Source organism: Rana temporaria, chromosome 5 (genome assembly GCF_905171775.1).
Source record: "Rana temporaria chromosome 5, aRanTem1.1, whole genome shotgun sequence".
Lineage (NCBI taxonomy): Eukaryota > Metazoa > Chordata > Amphibia > Anura > Ranidae > Rana > Rana temporaria.
Window position 1 is genome coordinate 297,638,139 of NC_053493.1, and position 16,232 is coordinate 297,654,370.

Sequence of the window (16,232 nt, forward strand, 5' to 3'; positions counted from 1 at the left end):
TTTCACATTATACAAAAAAATTGGGCTTACTTTTTTTCTTTTTAAAGCATGAAACGCGTTTGAAAAAATTGCTGTGCAAATACTGTGGGAGATAAAAAGTTGCAATGACCGCCATTGTATTCTCTAGGGCCTCTGCTAAATATATATATTACACTGGCTGAAAATTTCTACCTAAGTGCCGATCCACAAAGCACTTACCTAGAAATTTTCGGCTGTGTAACTTAAATCCGGACGGCGTAAGGCGTTCCCAATTCAAATGGGGCGAGTCCCATTTAAATTAGGCGCGCTCCCGCGCCTTACGTACTGTGCATGCTCGTGACGTCATTTTCCCGACGTGCCTAGCGCGAAATTACGTTACGCCGAGCTTCGTGAATCGCGCCGGGTCAAAAAAGTTGCGTCGGGAAAAAACGAGTTGCGGCGGGGAAAAAAAAAAAGACTGCGTCGCTGGAAAGAAGGGTTTTCTTTTTACAAGGTGTATTAACTTTACACTTTGTAAAAGCAGCCCTAATTTTACGATTGCAAACTAATACTTACGGAGAAAAAACAAAGCTGAAAAGCTTTGTGGATCCCTGTAAGTGCTAATTTGCATACCCGAGGCGGCATTTCGACGACAAATGCCCCCAGCGGCGGATGCGGTACTGCATCCTAAGATCCGGCAGTGTAAGTCCCTTACACATGTCGGATCTTCTGTCTATCTCTTGGAAACTGATTCTGTGGATCAGTTCCAAAGATAGAAACAGGGATACGCAGGCGGAACAGCAGATCCGCCTGCGTATCTCTTTTGAGGATCTGGCCCAAAGTGTCAGAATTGGCCTGGGCCTGAAGTGGTTAAGTAAATACTTAAGGCTCCGTGTCCCATGATGTATGATAAAGAAAAAACAGTTTCATGCTTTAAAAAAAAAAAAAGAAAAACAGTAAAGTTAGCCCAATTTGTTTGCATAATGTGAAAGATGAAGATACGCCGAGTAAATAGATACCTAACGTGTCACGCTTCAAAATTGCACACGCTCGTGGAATGGCGCCAAACTTTGGTACTTAAAAATCCCCATAGGCGAGGCTTTCACATTTTTTTACTGGTTACATGTTTTGAGTTACAGAGGAGGTCTAGGGCCAGTGGAGGCCCGTCCATAGGGGGCACCCGGGTGACCCCCCCCCCTTCTCCTGTGGCCCCTTTAAGGAAAAAAAAAATGTCCTTTAACTAAGTAAACTTAGGCGCCGGACACCAGTACCCTAGGAAGCGCCACGTCAATGCAATCACGAGATTGCAGACGTGGCGCTTCATTTCCGGGCTTTTAACCCGCCTTGCGGCGCAATGCAAATCGCCGATTAGCTTCCGTCCCTTGGATCCACTATGGGCCACTTTGCTACTTTCCATTGTAGCAAAGTGTTATTTCTTCAATGTTGTCACATGAAAAGATAATATAATATTAACAAAAATGTGGGGGGGGGTGTACTCTTGTGAGATACTCTATACATAAAAAAACGGGTAAAATAAGTATTGAACACATCACCATTTTCCTAGGTAAATATATTTCTAAAGGTGCTATTTGTCATGAAATTTTCACCACGTTGGTAACAACCCATGCAATCTATACATACAAAGAAACCAAAACAAATAAGTTCAGAAACTTAAAGTGGAGTTCCACCCATAATTATAACATTACATCAGTAGTTTTAAAAAAATGTCATTAGTCCTTTAAGACATTTTTTTTTTTTTTTAGATGCCTTCAAAGTGTTGTTGCTAGGCAGAATAGTTAATCTTCCCACTTCCTGCACCTAGGTTCTTAAGCTTCCTAACCTACACCGCACAGACTCCTGGGAATGTAGTGGGTGTAACTTTCCAGGAGTCTGTGCACTCCCCAGTCTCGAAGAAACATGCGACTTGGACAGTACAGGTGCTGAAACCTGATCTGAAACCTAATACACTGGTTGTGCAGCACTGAGCAAGTGCGAGATCTGGAAGGCTGAAATCCAGGAAGTCATACAGTCTGGCTTCATGATGCCCGTGCCTCATGTACGGAGAAACGAATCGCATGTATTGCTCAGGTATGATTTTGGTCCATTCTTCCACATCGACTTCAAATCTTGAAAGTTCCATGGGCCTCTTCTATGAACTCTGATCTTTAGTTCTTAGCCATATATTTTCTATTAGATTCAAGTCAGGTGATTGGATGGGCCATTCTAGCAGCTTTACTTTCTTTCCTTGAAACCAGTAGAGTTTCCTTGGCTTTGCGTTTGGGATCATTGTCTGAAATGTCCATCCTCATTTCATCTTCATCATCCTGGTAGAGATCAGCTGATTTTTATCAAGAACGTCTTGGTAAATTTTTCCATTCAGTGATATGAAGTTTGCTAGTACCATACAGTGGGGATCGAAAGTTTGGGCACCCCAAGTAAAAATTTGTATTTATGTGCATAACGAAGCCAAGGAAAGATGGAAAAATCTCCAAAAGGCATCAAATTACAGATTAGACATTCTTATAATATGTCAAAAAAGTTAGATTTTATTTCCATCATTTACACTTTCAAAATTACAGAAAACAAAAAAATTGCGTCTGCAAAAGTTTGGGCACTCTGCAGAATTTATAGCATGCACTGCCCCCTTTGCAAAGCTGAGACCTGCCAGTGTCATGGATTATTCTCAATCATCGTCTGGGAAGACCAGGTGATGTCAAGCACAAAGGTTTTAAATGCCCAGACTCATCTGACCTTGCCCCAACAATCGGCACCATGGGTTCTTCTAAGCAGTTGTCTAGAAAAGTGAAACTGAAAACATGGCGTGTATTATGGCATCCAAGAGTTAAATTCTGGTCTCATCTGACCAGACAATATTCTCCCAGTATTTTACATGCTTGTATAAATGTTGTACAGCAAACTTTAAATGAGCTTCAACATGCTTTTTCTTCAGCAATAGTGTTGTGTGGAGAGCATGCACACGGGTCATGTTGGTTGAGTGCATTACTTATTTGTACCTGCTAATTTTAGGTCTTTTTTTGAAGCTCTTCACAAGTGGTATTTGTCACTTGGAAAACTCTTATGGTAATTTGTTTTACTCCTCTGTCAGAAATCTTGCGAGGAGTACCTGTCCGTGCCCGATTTATGGTTAAATTATGTTCTTTCCACTTCTGGATTACGGCCCCAACAATGCTCATGGGAGCATTTAAAAGTTCAGAAATCCTTCTGTAACCAATGCTTTAAGAGGTTTTGCAACAATAAGGTTGTGCAGGTCTTGAGAGAGCTCTTTAATTTTACCCATCATAAGATGTTTTTTGTGTGACACCATGGTAATGAGACACCTTTTTATAGGCCATCAGTTTAGATTGAACCAGCCGATATTAATTTGCACTGACAAGGGACAGGATTTTCTTTCTAATTACCAATATATTTCAGCTGGTGTCTTGGCTTTCCGTGCCATTTTGCATCTTTTTCTTCATTGTGTGTTCAATACTTTTTCCCTGTCTCATTCCATTTTAACTTGGTTTCTTTTTTTTTTTTTTGCACAAAAGTTTATTGAAGCATAAGAAAAAAAAAAAACATACAAAAATGCATTACATGTAGTCAAAAATAATATCCATTAAGGATGTGTACAAGAAATAATATGTATTTTTAATCCAATCTAAAAATCGTATATTTTATTTTATATATTTCAGCTATAAAGAGGAAAAGTGGTAACATCTAAAAGAAATATATTTTATATGAATTACCCAGCATAGTCTTTATCTTTAGGAATAGTAGTAAAAATAGCAAGTAAAAATAGCTTATGAATTTAACTTACCGGGAGTTTCTGAACTTATTTGTTTTGGTTTCTCTGTATGTTTTGGATTGCACGAGTTGTTACCGACATGTGGTGAAAATTTCATATCAATAGCAACTTTAGAAATATATTTACCCAGAAAAAAGTTAATAATAATAATTATTTTACCCACTATATTATATATATCACAGTACATATACATGTTGGGCCAGATTCACGATGGACTTACGACGACGTATCTCCACGTACGCCGTCGTAAGTCTGAATCCGAGCCGTCGTATCTATGCGCCTGATTCATAGAATCAGTTACGCATAGATTTGGGCAAGATACGAGCAGCGCAAGTCTCCTACGCCGTCGTATCTTGGTGTGCATATTTACGCTGGCCGCTAGGTGGCGCTTCCGTTGATTTCTGCGTAGAATATGTAAATTAGGTAGATACGTCGTTTCACGAACGTACTTGCGCCAACTACGCCGTTTACGTTAGGCTTACGTCCGGCATAAAGTTACCCCTGCTATATGAGGCGCAGCGAATGCAAAGTGGACGTCGGCACAAGCGTATCTTCTAACGTCGTTTACGTAAGTCGTACGTGAATGGGGCTGTGCGTAGGTTACGTTCACGTCACAGGCATTGAGCCGGCGTAACTTAGGGAAAAAATTTGACATGATACTGAGCATGCGCACGCATTCGCCGTTCTATAAGCGTGTCATTTACGTGGGGTCACGATTGATTTACATACAACACGCCCACCTCTTCCACATTTGAATTAGGCGGGCTTTTGCCGGCCAATTTACGCTACGCCGCCGCAACTTACGGAGCAAGTGCTTTGTGAATACTGCACTTGCCCGTCTAAGTTGCGGAGGCGTAGCGTAAATAGGATACGCTACGCCGGAACAAAGATACGTGCTCGTACCTGAATCTGGCCCTTTGTGTTTTGCCTATACATACCGATTAGCTTAACATTATGATGATCCACCTAATACTGAGAAGGTCCCATTTTGTGGCCAAAATATTAACAGTCTTCACCCCCGGATTGAGAATTAAGATCTGGAAAATTTGGAGGCCAAGTCAACACCTTCAAACTTGTTTTTGAACCATTTTTACAGGGTGGCAGGGTGCATCACCCTGATGAAAATGGCCAAAGAAGGTATAGGTAGCGAGGAGTGTTGAGCGTTCCAGAAATTGCAAAATATTATCAACCAGCCCAAATCTCCCAACTCTCCATGCAACGTCTGACATTCCCCTCTGGGTTCCCCTGGAAGTGCCCAACTGCGTTCAGGTCTTGCCTTGCCGTGGCAACCCCCTAAACTGCGACCCCCTTCCGTCAGCCCCCTCATGACACATAGTCTGAAATTATGGAACGCAATATGGTACTCTGGCAAACTCACGTCTCCATTTCTGCCGCTACGCCCTCTCCTGAATTACCCCTTTGTTTTACACCTGGCTTAGAACAGCCTCACGTATTCTCATGGTGGCCCTCCCCTATCTTGTTTGTAACCCGGGGGCCACCTATACTGACAACAGTAGAAAGCAGAGAGGTATGCTCATCTCCTTATACACTGTACCCAAATGCATGTAAGAGAAACAGCTCTAAGGGTGAAGGATGCAGGACTCATAACAAAAGAAAGGGCCAGATGAAGGCTTGCAACCATGGGCCATGATGCATAAGAAAGCCTCAAACAGTCTTGTTTCCTCAGCACATGCCATTCAAAAGCTCTACCATCAATGTTTGAGAGAAAAGATGAATTGAGGGTCTAGCAGACCAGGCAGAAGCCAATGCACACCAGCAGAAATAAAAATCTGATCTGGGTGGGTAGGGTAATCTTTTTTTAATACTTGCCAAGCTTTAAAAGTGAAAAAGGTAGGGAGTCCAGGCATGTCAACATGTGAGTCCATGGAACTGTCTAGGAATATGGGTATCTGCAAGTTGAGGGAAACACCAGTTGCTCAAAGTCTAGCCTGTGCCAACTACTGGGGGGAGTAGCCTGAAGTGCTGCCAGGAGACCCAAGAAGAGGACTGGGGTTGCTCTGTGCAAAAACATTACACAAAACAGGTACGTATACAACATGTTTGTTTTTTTTATGATCATCCTTTAGATGCCTACATAGCTGGATCTTGCGGTTTTGCCCAGGGAAGAAAGTATAAAATACCTCCTAATCTACTTACTGGCTCCTGGTATCTTGTTGATTGTTTATATGTGCCACAGCCGTGGAGATGTCAGACTGAATAATCATTGAGCAGGGGGGTTAAGTGAAGGAGAGAGATGAATTGCCTGGATCTCCAGGCTGCTGGTTGGCAAGGTTGACTCCACAAGAACTGAACAATTCAAAACCAAAAGAGTGCTGATGGCCACCCCCAACTCAGAATACTTTATTTCATAGTAATTTTGTGGAGAGGAAGGAAAGAACAACCCTGGGATATTGAGGATGTTTTTTCTGGAGGGTCCAGATGTGGGCAAATAGAATTCCCATGAAGGAGGACATCATCAGCCCCTAGGGCTAAAACGCCAGTGTGCTGCTATGGCTCCCAATCAAAGTTGAGAGAAAAAATTAGTCCTAAATTCTATACAAATTCCCACTATATAATTCTTTTTGAAAATGTACTTACAGAATGATCAATTGTTTACTCCACTTTCACTTCTGAACCAGATTTATTTAGTCTAGTCTAGTAAAAGTTAAATACCGGCACTTTGAGCAGTATAAAAGTAATAAAATATACATACCTGGCAACACCTTCAAGTTCATGGTTTGAGTATCTCCCTTTAAGCCAGGCAGTGTAACTTTCAGCATGAAATTCTATTAACAAAGATGTACTATATCAGTAAATAACCATTATATAATTAAAATGGTATGTAAAAACATGCACTGACAATGTCAAAGAAAAATACATTAATTGTCATAAACCTTTGGGTCCATGCTTCTTGCTTAAGCTACACAATGATTAGGGCTGCTGGGAATAGGAAACAAATGTATCCTCCAGGAAAAGATATCAATATTGAGAACAGAACAATCTAAAAATGTTATGCCTAATGGCCAGGTTAAACTCAGAATTAAAGAAGTAGGGCCACAGCTCTTTTGGTCCTACTTCTCCTTTGGGTCACAGAAGTGCACCTATGCCTTGTTTCCACTGAACGGAACGGTTCTGGTCAGTATGTTTGGAACGGTTTAGAATGGACCGGTCTATTATCGTGAGTGTTTCCACTGCAAATCGGAACGTCAAGACCATACAGGATTTAGGAAAAATGCCTAGCGCGTCCACCAATCAGTGAGATGTATTTGTAGGTCCGCCCTAATGGAACCGTTCCATTTCTATGGCCCCACATCTGAAGCAGGACCCAGAATGGTCCGGTACGGTTCGCTTTTATGGCACGCTTTCATAATGGAAACACCCAAAATAGCGTACCGAACCGAACCGCACCGAACCGATCCGCTCAGTGGAAACGAGGCATTAGTACTGCACTTCTGTGACCCAGAATCACCCAACAGTGGGCTTAAGTCCGCTGTTGGCTGATGTCACCCAGCCCGTCCTGACTCTGGAGGGATCCTGTCTTTGATGTCAGGATCCTCCCAGATGCCTGACCAGCAGTCAGTCACTGTCTCTCTACTCACTGAAGCCTGCAGATCACTCAGTTCTTAGTCTTAGAGGTGGCATGGGACACATACAGCATTAGATTGATGCTGCATCCGTTTGAGTATAATAGTTGTTTTTTTTAAATCCCACACTTCCCTTTTATGGTTTGGAGACCTACTAGAACCTTTTCCCACGCCTAAGAACCTTCTCATGTATTTGACATACTGTGAAACGTACCTGAAAGCTGACATGGCTTACATTTACACTGCCACATGCAAATTGTGGTTAGTTTAGCAGAGAAGTCCTGCACGCCCCAAGTTTTGCACACTACTTATTTAGAAATATGATTAATATTCTAATTAATAATGAAGGCTTTTACTGCTCTGACCAATCAGCTTCTAACTTCAGCTTCAATTCATTTTGACAATTAAACATAGAAGCTAATTGGTTACTATGCACAGCTGCACCAGATTCTGTGTGCAACAGTTGAGGTAGATCTTCCCCAGTGTGTTATACTGCATATAAACAAGCTCCAAATCAACACTAACACCCCTGGCAATTGCACCCCTGGGAGCTGCTGTATTTATGGCAAATGCAAATTGTGGCTAAAGTATTACAATGCAGAAACTTAAAATATAGTGCATATTGCAAAATGACAGTTACCATGCCCTGGTAGTTGTTCACTTGCCCTTTGGCACGCACTCCCTTTATTACCAAAGGATGTATTTTGTTTAGCTCTTCATAATCCAGAATAAGACCACTGCGTAAGTAAAAATAAATTATGTTATACCGTTTTCATAAATTGCTAATACTTCTATAACATAATGTGTAAAAAGCAGTCATGTTTATTGCAGAGAAATGGAAAAATAAGTCAAACATTATGAAATATAAAAGTGATATTTACCATATACCTCTTACCTCTTTCACACTTGTGCGACCTGAAAGTCACGCAATTTTACCACAATTTTTTGCTGTGATTTTAATGCGACTTTAAGCAATGCCTGTGTAATATTGAGGTCTATGGACCTCAAATCGCTTCAAAGTCGGACCAAAGTAGTGCAGGGACTACTTTGAAGTCGCTGCGACTTGAAGTCGCACAGATATTGAATGGTACCTTATTGGAAATAATGGGGTACAACTTGTCATGCGACTTTGCAGTCCCAAGTCGCAGGACAAGTCGCCTTAGGCCACATACAAGAACATTTTTCGTCCAAAGCAGCCATCTTACTAGTATACTGCATGTGACAACTTGTAGTAATATTAACCAATGGAGATACTTTGATACTAGAACATGCTTTGTACCAAAAACATACGAGATACATCCTAAAAAAAAAAAAAAACTTCAAAGATTTTAGAACTTATCGCTTACATTTAGCTCTTCTCCCTCTGCTCCCGCTGTCAAAATCTAGCTTTTCATTTCATTTCATTTTTACCATTTAAATCATACATCGATCCACACTCTTCTTCCCCTTTCACCATTATTTTTCTGACATTTTTAAACATTACTATTCATTTTCTCCTTTTGCATTCATTTTTTTTTTATATGTTTTCAGTGTTTTATAAAAAAATAAGCAAAAAAAAAAAAATTGGAGCTATTGTTAAATTCTGTACCTTGGGGTATAGTACAATTTACATTCGTACAGTAGACAATACATATTGCAGAGCGAAAGACCCAGAGAAGAGGAACTTCATAAAAGGTTAAACCCTACACTTTACATTTATCCCTACAGATAGAAGCTCTCCTGTAAGGGATAGGGAGCCCAACTTTAATTTTTCTAAACTCACTATTAGAGAGACCTCAACATTCTGAAACCTGAGAAATGTAACCCAGCCTTAAATTACCATTTATGGGCATTAACCTGGGATCATAGAAAGACTGGTCTAATCTACCGAATATCTGTCAAACATTACTTTTTTTTTATGCTAGTTGCGCCTTTCATATGACAAGTCTTTTTATTACATAGTTAATCTGCTTGAAAAAAGACATAAGTTCATCCAGTTTAACTAACAAATAAAAACACACACACACAGAAAACCTCCAAATATACAATCCTTTACTCACAGTTGATCCAGAGGAAGGTAGAAAACCACCCAATAAAGCATAATACAATTTGCTCCAGGGTGTGTGTGTGTGTGTGTGTGTGTGTGTGTGGGGGGGGGGGGGGGGGGAGGGGGGGGGTGTCAGAAGGATAGGGATAGGATATATCAACTTTACCTATAAATATTAGTATCCCATTATATTGTGTGCATTTAGGAAAAAATCCAAACCTTTTTGAAAACAATCTACTGAGCTGTCCAGAACCAGCTCTTGAGGGAGTCTATTCCACATGTTCACAGCTCTTACTGTGAAGAAGCCTTTCTGTATTTGGAAATTATATCTCTTTACCTACAGACGTAAAGGGTGCCCCCTTGTCCTCTGTGATGACCTTAATGTGCATAACTTTAAACAGAGTTTACTGTATGGACCACTTATGTATTTATACATGTTGATCATATCCCCCCTTATTCTTCATCTCAAGAGTGAATAAATTCAGTTCCTCTAATCCTTCCTCATAGCTGCGCTCCTCCATGCCTCTCATCGGCCTGATTGCTCCTCTTTGCACTTTCTCCAGTTCCCCAATAATTTTGTAAACTGGTGTCCAAAACTGAACTGCCTATTCCAGGTGAGGTCTTACTAATGATTTGTACAGGGGACAAATTATGTCTCTCTCTCTCTCTGCAGACCATACATCTTTATACAAGGAAGGATTTTGCTTCCTTTGGAAACCACTGCTTGGCATTGCATGCTATTATTGAGCTTATGATCTACCAGAACACCCAGATCCTTTTCCACCATTGATTCCGCCAGTTGTACTCCTCCTAGAATGTATGATGCATACTAGGAGTATGCATGCATACTGTATTTTTAGCCCCCAGGTGCATAATGTTACATTAAACCTCATTTGCCAAATAGTTGCCCAATTAACTGCTTGCCGCCCGCCGCACGCAGATATACGTCTGCAGCATGGCGCGAGCAGGCAAAAGGACGTACCTGTACGTCCCTTTAAGAACCGGTTGTTGCGGGCAGGCGCGCCTGCCGCGATCTCCGTGAGCGCGCCTGCGGTTCCCACGGACTCGATCGCCGCGGACATACCCACGATCGTCTCAGGGAGGGATAGAACAGGGAGATGTAAGTGTAAACACAACATCTCCCCGTTCTGCCTAGTGACACTGTCCCCGATTGTGTTCCCTGTCATCGGGAATACGATCAGTGATGTGTCACAGCAAGCCACGCCCCCTACATTAAAGCGGTGGTTCACCCTCAATAGCAACATTCGACCATCAAAGCAAGCATAGTAGCGCGAGCTACAGTATGCATTTATTTTTTTGGTCCCGTACTCACTGTTTAATCCAGGAGATGAATTTCAGGCTCCCCGCGGGGAATGGGCGTTCCTAGTCAGAGGGGACAATGATTGACGGCCAGCTATTGTGTGTAACGCCTCCCGAGTAGGACTCGGCTCTTCACGGCGCTTTACGGCGCCTGCGCACAGACATCGGAGCTGACTGCGCAGGTGCCGTGAAGAGCCACGTCCTATTTCGGCTGTTTCCGTGAGGCGTGACGCGCCATAGCAGGCCGTCAATCATGTCCCCCTCTGACTAGGAACGCCTACTAGACGGAAACGTATCTCCGGGATTGCACAGTGAGTACGGCGCAAAAAAAAAGGCATATTGTAGCTCACGCTACTATGCTAGATAGAATGTTAGAATTTTTTTTTTTTTTTTTTTTACGGTGAATCCCCGCTTTAAGAATCACTCCTTATGGAACACTTAACCCCTACAGCATCACCTAGTGGTTAACCCCTTCACTGCCAGTGTAATTTTCACAGTAACCAGTGCATTTTATTAGCACTGATCGCTGTAAAAATGACAATGGTTCCAAAAATGTGTCAAAAGTGTCCGCCATAATGTCACAGTCACGATAAAAATCGCAGATTGCTGCCATTACTAGTAAAAAAAAAAATATATTAATAAAAATAAACTATCCCCTATTTTGTAGACGCAAAGACCCAGATTCACGTAGGGCGGCGTAACTTTGTGCGGGCGTAGCGTATCTCATTTACGCTACGCCGCCCAACTTAGAGAGGCAAGTGCAGTATTCACAAAGCACTTAAGTCCTAAGTTACGGCGGCGTAGCGTAAATAGGTCGGCGTAAGCACGCGTATTTAAAAGTAGGCAGGTCGTGGGCGTGTTGTATTTAAATTAAGCGTGACCCCATGTAGATGCATGGCCGAACGAACGGCGCATGCGCGTGCATGCTCAGTATCACGTCAAATTTTCAAAGTAAATTACACCCGCTCAATGCTTAGGCAACGTGAACGTAACCTACGCCCAGCCCCATTCACGGACGACTTACGCAAACAACGTAAAATACGACGCTGTGCGTACGTTTCCGACGTCCATACCTAACATGACTTACCCCTGCTTTATGAGGGGTAACTTTACGCCGGTCCGACGCCTTACGTAAACGACGTATCTTGATATGCCGGGCGCACGTACGTTCGTGAATCGGCGTATCTAGCTAATTTGCATATTCTACGCGGAAATATACGGAAGCGCCCCTAGCGGCCAGCGTAAATATGCACCATACGATACGACGGCGTAGGAGACTTACGCCGCTCGTATCTAGGCAACTGTGAGGCGTATCTGATTCTATGAATCAGGCGTGGAGATGCGACGCTTCACACTCAGAGTTACAACGGTGTATCTGGAGATACGCTGTCGTAACTCCTATGTGAATCCGGGCCAATAACTTTTGCACAAACCAATCAATAAACGCTTATTGCGTTTTTTTTTTTACCAAAAATATGTAGAAGAATATGTATCGGCCTAAACTGAGGGGAAAAAAAAGTTTTTTTTTTAAGATCTTTTTTGGGGATATTTATTATCGCAAAAAGTAAAAAATATTTTCTTTTTTTCCAAAATATTGCTCTATTTTTGTTTATAGTGCAAAAAAAAAACCCCAAATACCACCAAATTTTGTTTGGGAGCCAAGTCGCACGGCCGCGCAATTTTCAGTTAAAGCGACAGTGCAGAATTGCAAAAAGTGCCCCGGTCATTTAGCAACAAAATGGTCTGGGGCTTAAGTGGTTAAGAGCATTGAGGTCTTCCTGTAAGTTGGAGACATTTTGTAAGGACGTTATTTCACTGCAAAGCTTGGTGTCATCTGCAACGACTGAACTGGTACTTTTAATCCCAAACCCAATATCATATTTAAATACATTAAAAAGCAAGAGTCCCTACACTGAACCTTGGGGTACACCACTAACAACCCTAGAGCATTCAGAGTATAAATTATTAACCACCACTCTTTGAATTTGATCATTTAGACAGTTTTTTTTATCCATTTACAAACTGTTTTTTTCAAGCCTGTAGACTGTTTTGTGGAACTGTGTCAAAACGCTTTTTCAAATCCAAGTATACAACGTTCACAGCCACCCCTCTTATACAAGGTTTTGCTCACCTCTTCATAAAAATAAATCAGATTTGGCTGACACTCTCTGTCTTTCATCAATCCCTGATGGCTTTTGCTTAAAAAAAAAAATTCATAGCAACAACTCATCTGTGTGGTCTTTTATTAAATTCTTCAGTATTTTCCCAACTACAGAAGTTAAACTATCAGGTCTATAGTTACTTGGTGAAGAGTTTGACCCCTTTTTAAATATAGGCACCACATTGGCCTGATGTCAATCCAGTGGTACTATGCCAGTCATTAAAGAGTCCCTAAAAATGATAGACACTGGCTTTGAAATGACAGAGCTCAATTTTTTTAGGATCTATGGGTGTATGCCATCTGGTCCAGGTGCTTTATTCTGTCTAAATATTTCTGAACATATTAAAGCGGTAGTAAAGTCTGCTTTATCACTTTTACCTACAGGTAAGCCTATAATAAGGCTTACCCATAGGTAAAAATAATATCTCTATAGGGGTTTATACATGGCTGACATTCTGTAATATAATGTTTTGCTTAATTGTGTTTATATCGCTGTTATGGAATATTTATTGTTCTGAACAACCAGAGCTCATATTTTAACTGGAACATAACATTGAGCTTTACTGTTTGATGAATAAAAAACTTTTATAATAAGATACTGTCTTTTGATTTTGATACCATTGCTGCAAAAAAAATACCTTGGTGGAACTTTCCCATATCACATTGTAATGCTTCGGTGTGTGTGCAGCTTCTCTCCTATATGTGTTTTTTCCATAATAAAAGAATACGGTTGAGAAGATATTCCCTTTGTATGCAGCCGCTGACTTCAGTGCCCGGCTGAAGGTCCGGCAGACACGGCCAGACCTTGCCGGAAAGATGTCTCCCATATGCATGGTCACATCGCCGGAGCTGCGATACCCAGAGGGAAAATGTCAGCTCCCTCGGCGTGGACCGAGATCACCCACCGACGTCTCGTTCTAAGGTATTTCATAATGAGCTAGTATGCGGTGCATACTAGCTCATTATGCCTTTTGCCTTACAGGTTTTCCAAAAAATTAAATAATCTGCAGGTTTACAATCGTGAGCCATTGTGGTAATTTAGGGCTGTTTCACTATCATCCCTATTATGGACATGAGCTCCCCTATGCTCCTTTGTATACACAGAGCTGAAGAAAGTATTTAATACATTTGCCTTCTCTTTGTCCCCAGTCACCCACTCCAGATTATTTTGTAAAGGGTTCAGACCTGACCTTTTTACTATTAATATATTGGAAGACTTTCTTTGGGTTTGTCTTATTCTTATTTACAATCTGTCGTTTGTTTAGAATTTTTGCGGCCTCAATTTCCTTTTGACATATTCTGTTATATTCCTTGTAACATTTATATGATAGTGTTCCTTATTTTGATATTTTTAAAAAGCTCTTTTCTTTTCATTTATAGCTTTTATAACTTTGGCCGTGAGCCACACAGGTTTTGTTTTTACCCTTTTAAACTTGTTGCCCATGGGAATATATTTTGCAGTGTGTTCAACACACCGTCATTACGAAGAATTCCCAGTGCTTGTTGCTTACAGCGAATATTAAAGTGGTTGCAAACCCTTGAACAACTTTGTGCTACAGGTAAGCCTATATTAAGGCTTGCCTGTAGCTACCCAGGATATCTCCTAAACCTGCATGGTTTAGCAGATATCCCCTGTTTCCTGCATATGTGCAATGGGGCAAAGTGAAGCAATGGCACCTATGTGCCATTGCTTCAGTCTGTGTGCCGGGAACCGGTGGCTCCCACGTGCATGCACGGGAGTGACATCATTGAGGCTCCGACCAATAACATTGCCGGAGCCGTGATACCCGGAAGCAAACCCTGGTCGACATTTCAGCGGCCCGCGGGGAAGACGACAATTCATGATGAGCTAGTATGCCAGGGCTCGACAAAATCCGGGATCCTGTGAAAAAAAAAAATCAGGATCCTGTGACTCCGTGCGCCCCCACCTCCCCCGCCGCCCAAGCTTCCTTCTGTGACCTGGCGCCATCCGGTGGTGGCCGTTGGCATTACAAGTAAAACAGCAGTTCTAATGTGTTTTTTTTACTGCCATCTCCTTCCCTCCAATTAGAACCCCCAAACATTATATAGATTTTTTATTCCAACATCCTAGAAAATAAAATGGTGGTCGTTGCAATACTTTCTGTCACACCGTATTTGCACAGCGGTCTTACAAGCGCACTTTTTTGGGGGAAAAATAACTTTTTTAAATTAAAAAATAAGACAACAGTAAAATATCCCAATTTTTTTTTATATTGTGAAAGCTAATGTTACGCTGAGTAAATTGATACCAAACATGTCACGCTTCAAAATTGCGTCCGCTCGTGGAATGGCGACAAACATTTACCCTTTAGAATATCCATAGGCAACGTTTAAAAAATTCTACAGGTTGCATGTTTTGAGTTACAGAGGAGGTCTAGATCTAGAATTATTGCTCTCGCTCTAACGATCGCGGCGATACCTCACATGTATGATTTGAATGCCGTTTACATATGCGGGCGCTACTCACGTATGTGTTCGCTTCTGCGCGCAAGCTTGGCGGGGCGCGTTTTCTGGCTCCTAACTTTTTTAGCTGGCTCCTAGATTCCAAGCAAATTTGTCAAACCCTGTAGTATGTTATGCATACTAACTCATTATGCCTTTGTCTTGTAATTTTTTTGTTTTATATGGGTTTACTTCCTCTTTAAAATAAATCATGTTATGGTCGCTGCTACCAAGATGTTTTTTTATATGAACATTAGTAATAAGCTCTACATGGTTTGAGATTACCAGGTCCAACAGAGCATCATTTCTAGTTGGGGCCTCTATGAACTGGACCATAAAATTGTCTTGTATTAGGTTTAGTCAATCTCTGGGTAGTCAAAATACCCCATTATTACCACCGTCCCAGACCTTGCAGCGCCTTCTATCTGTGCAAGAAGCCGAGTCTCTACTTCCTAATTAACACTGGGTGGCCTACAATAAACTTCAATGATTACCTTTGTAGTATGCACACCCATATGCAGTAGAAGAAAAAAAGGAGCGCGCACCGACCTAGTGCATTACTGTTTAAAGGGATTTTATTAAAATAGAATAAAGCAATAGTCATACTCACAAAAGGAGTGCAACTACGGACCACCAAAGCTCTGATAAAGGAGGTTCGCCTCTGAAACGTGTTAGCCATAATGCCGGTTTGATGCCATCTGATCCCTGCTGTCACCGTGTTCGTTGAATGTGGATAAATGTAGTGTAGTGAGCCAATCGTGGGATCCTGCCGGCGTCACTGGTGACCCTTGTGTAGAATGTACAAAGGAGCGTGCCTCGGGCCAATCAGTCTTCTTAAAAGGGGCCCAACGTTGATAGCCCTATACCCTGAGGGAAGGAGGGATTGTCAAATAAAGAGGACAGTGGGGAAGGGTC

At 41.7% G+C, this 16,232-nt stretch overlaps 1 protein-coding gene across 1 annotated transcript in view; it reads right to left on the reverse strand.

The window, feature by feature from the left end:
- SMCHD1 (structural maintenance of chromosomes flexible hinge domain containing 1) overlaps nt 1-16,232 on the reverse strand; it is a 504,574-nt gene that overhangs the window by 279,812 nt on the left and 208,530 nt on the right. The window contains exons 21-22 of the mRNA XM_040354031.1: nt 7,988-8,084; nt 6,477-6,549 (exon numbers count right to left, since the gene is read on the reverse strand). Coding sequence (XP_040209965.1) covers nt 6,477-6,549; nt 7,988-8,084 — 170 coding nt within the window. The remainder of the gene's footprint in view (nt 1-6,476; nt 6,550-7,987; nt 8,085-16,232) is intronic.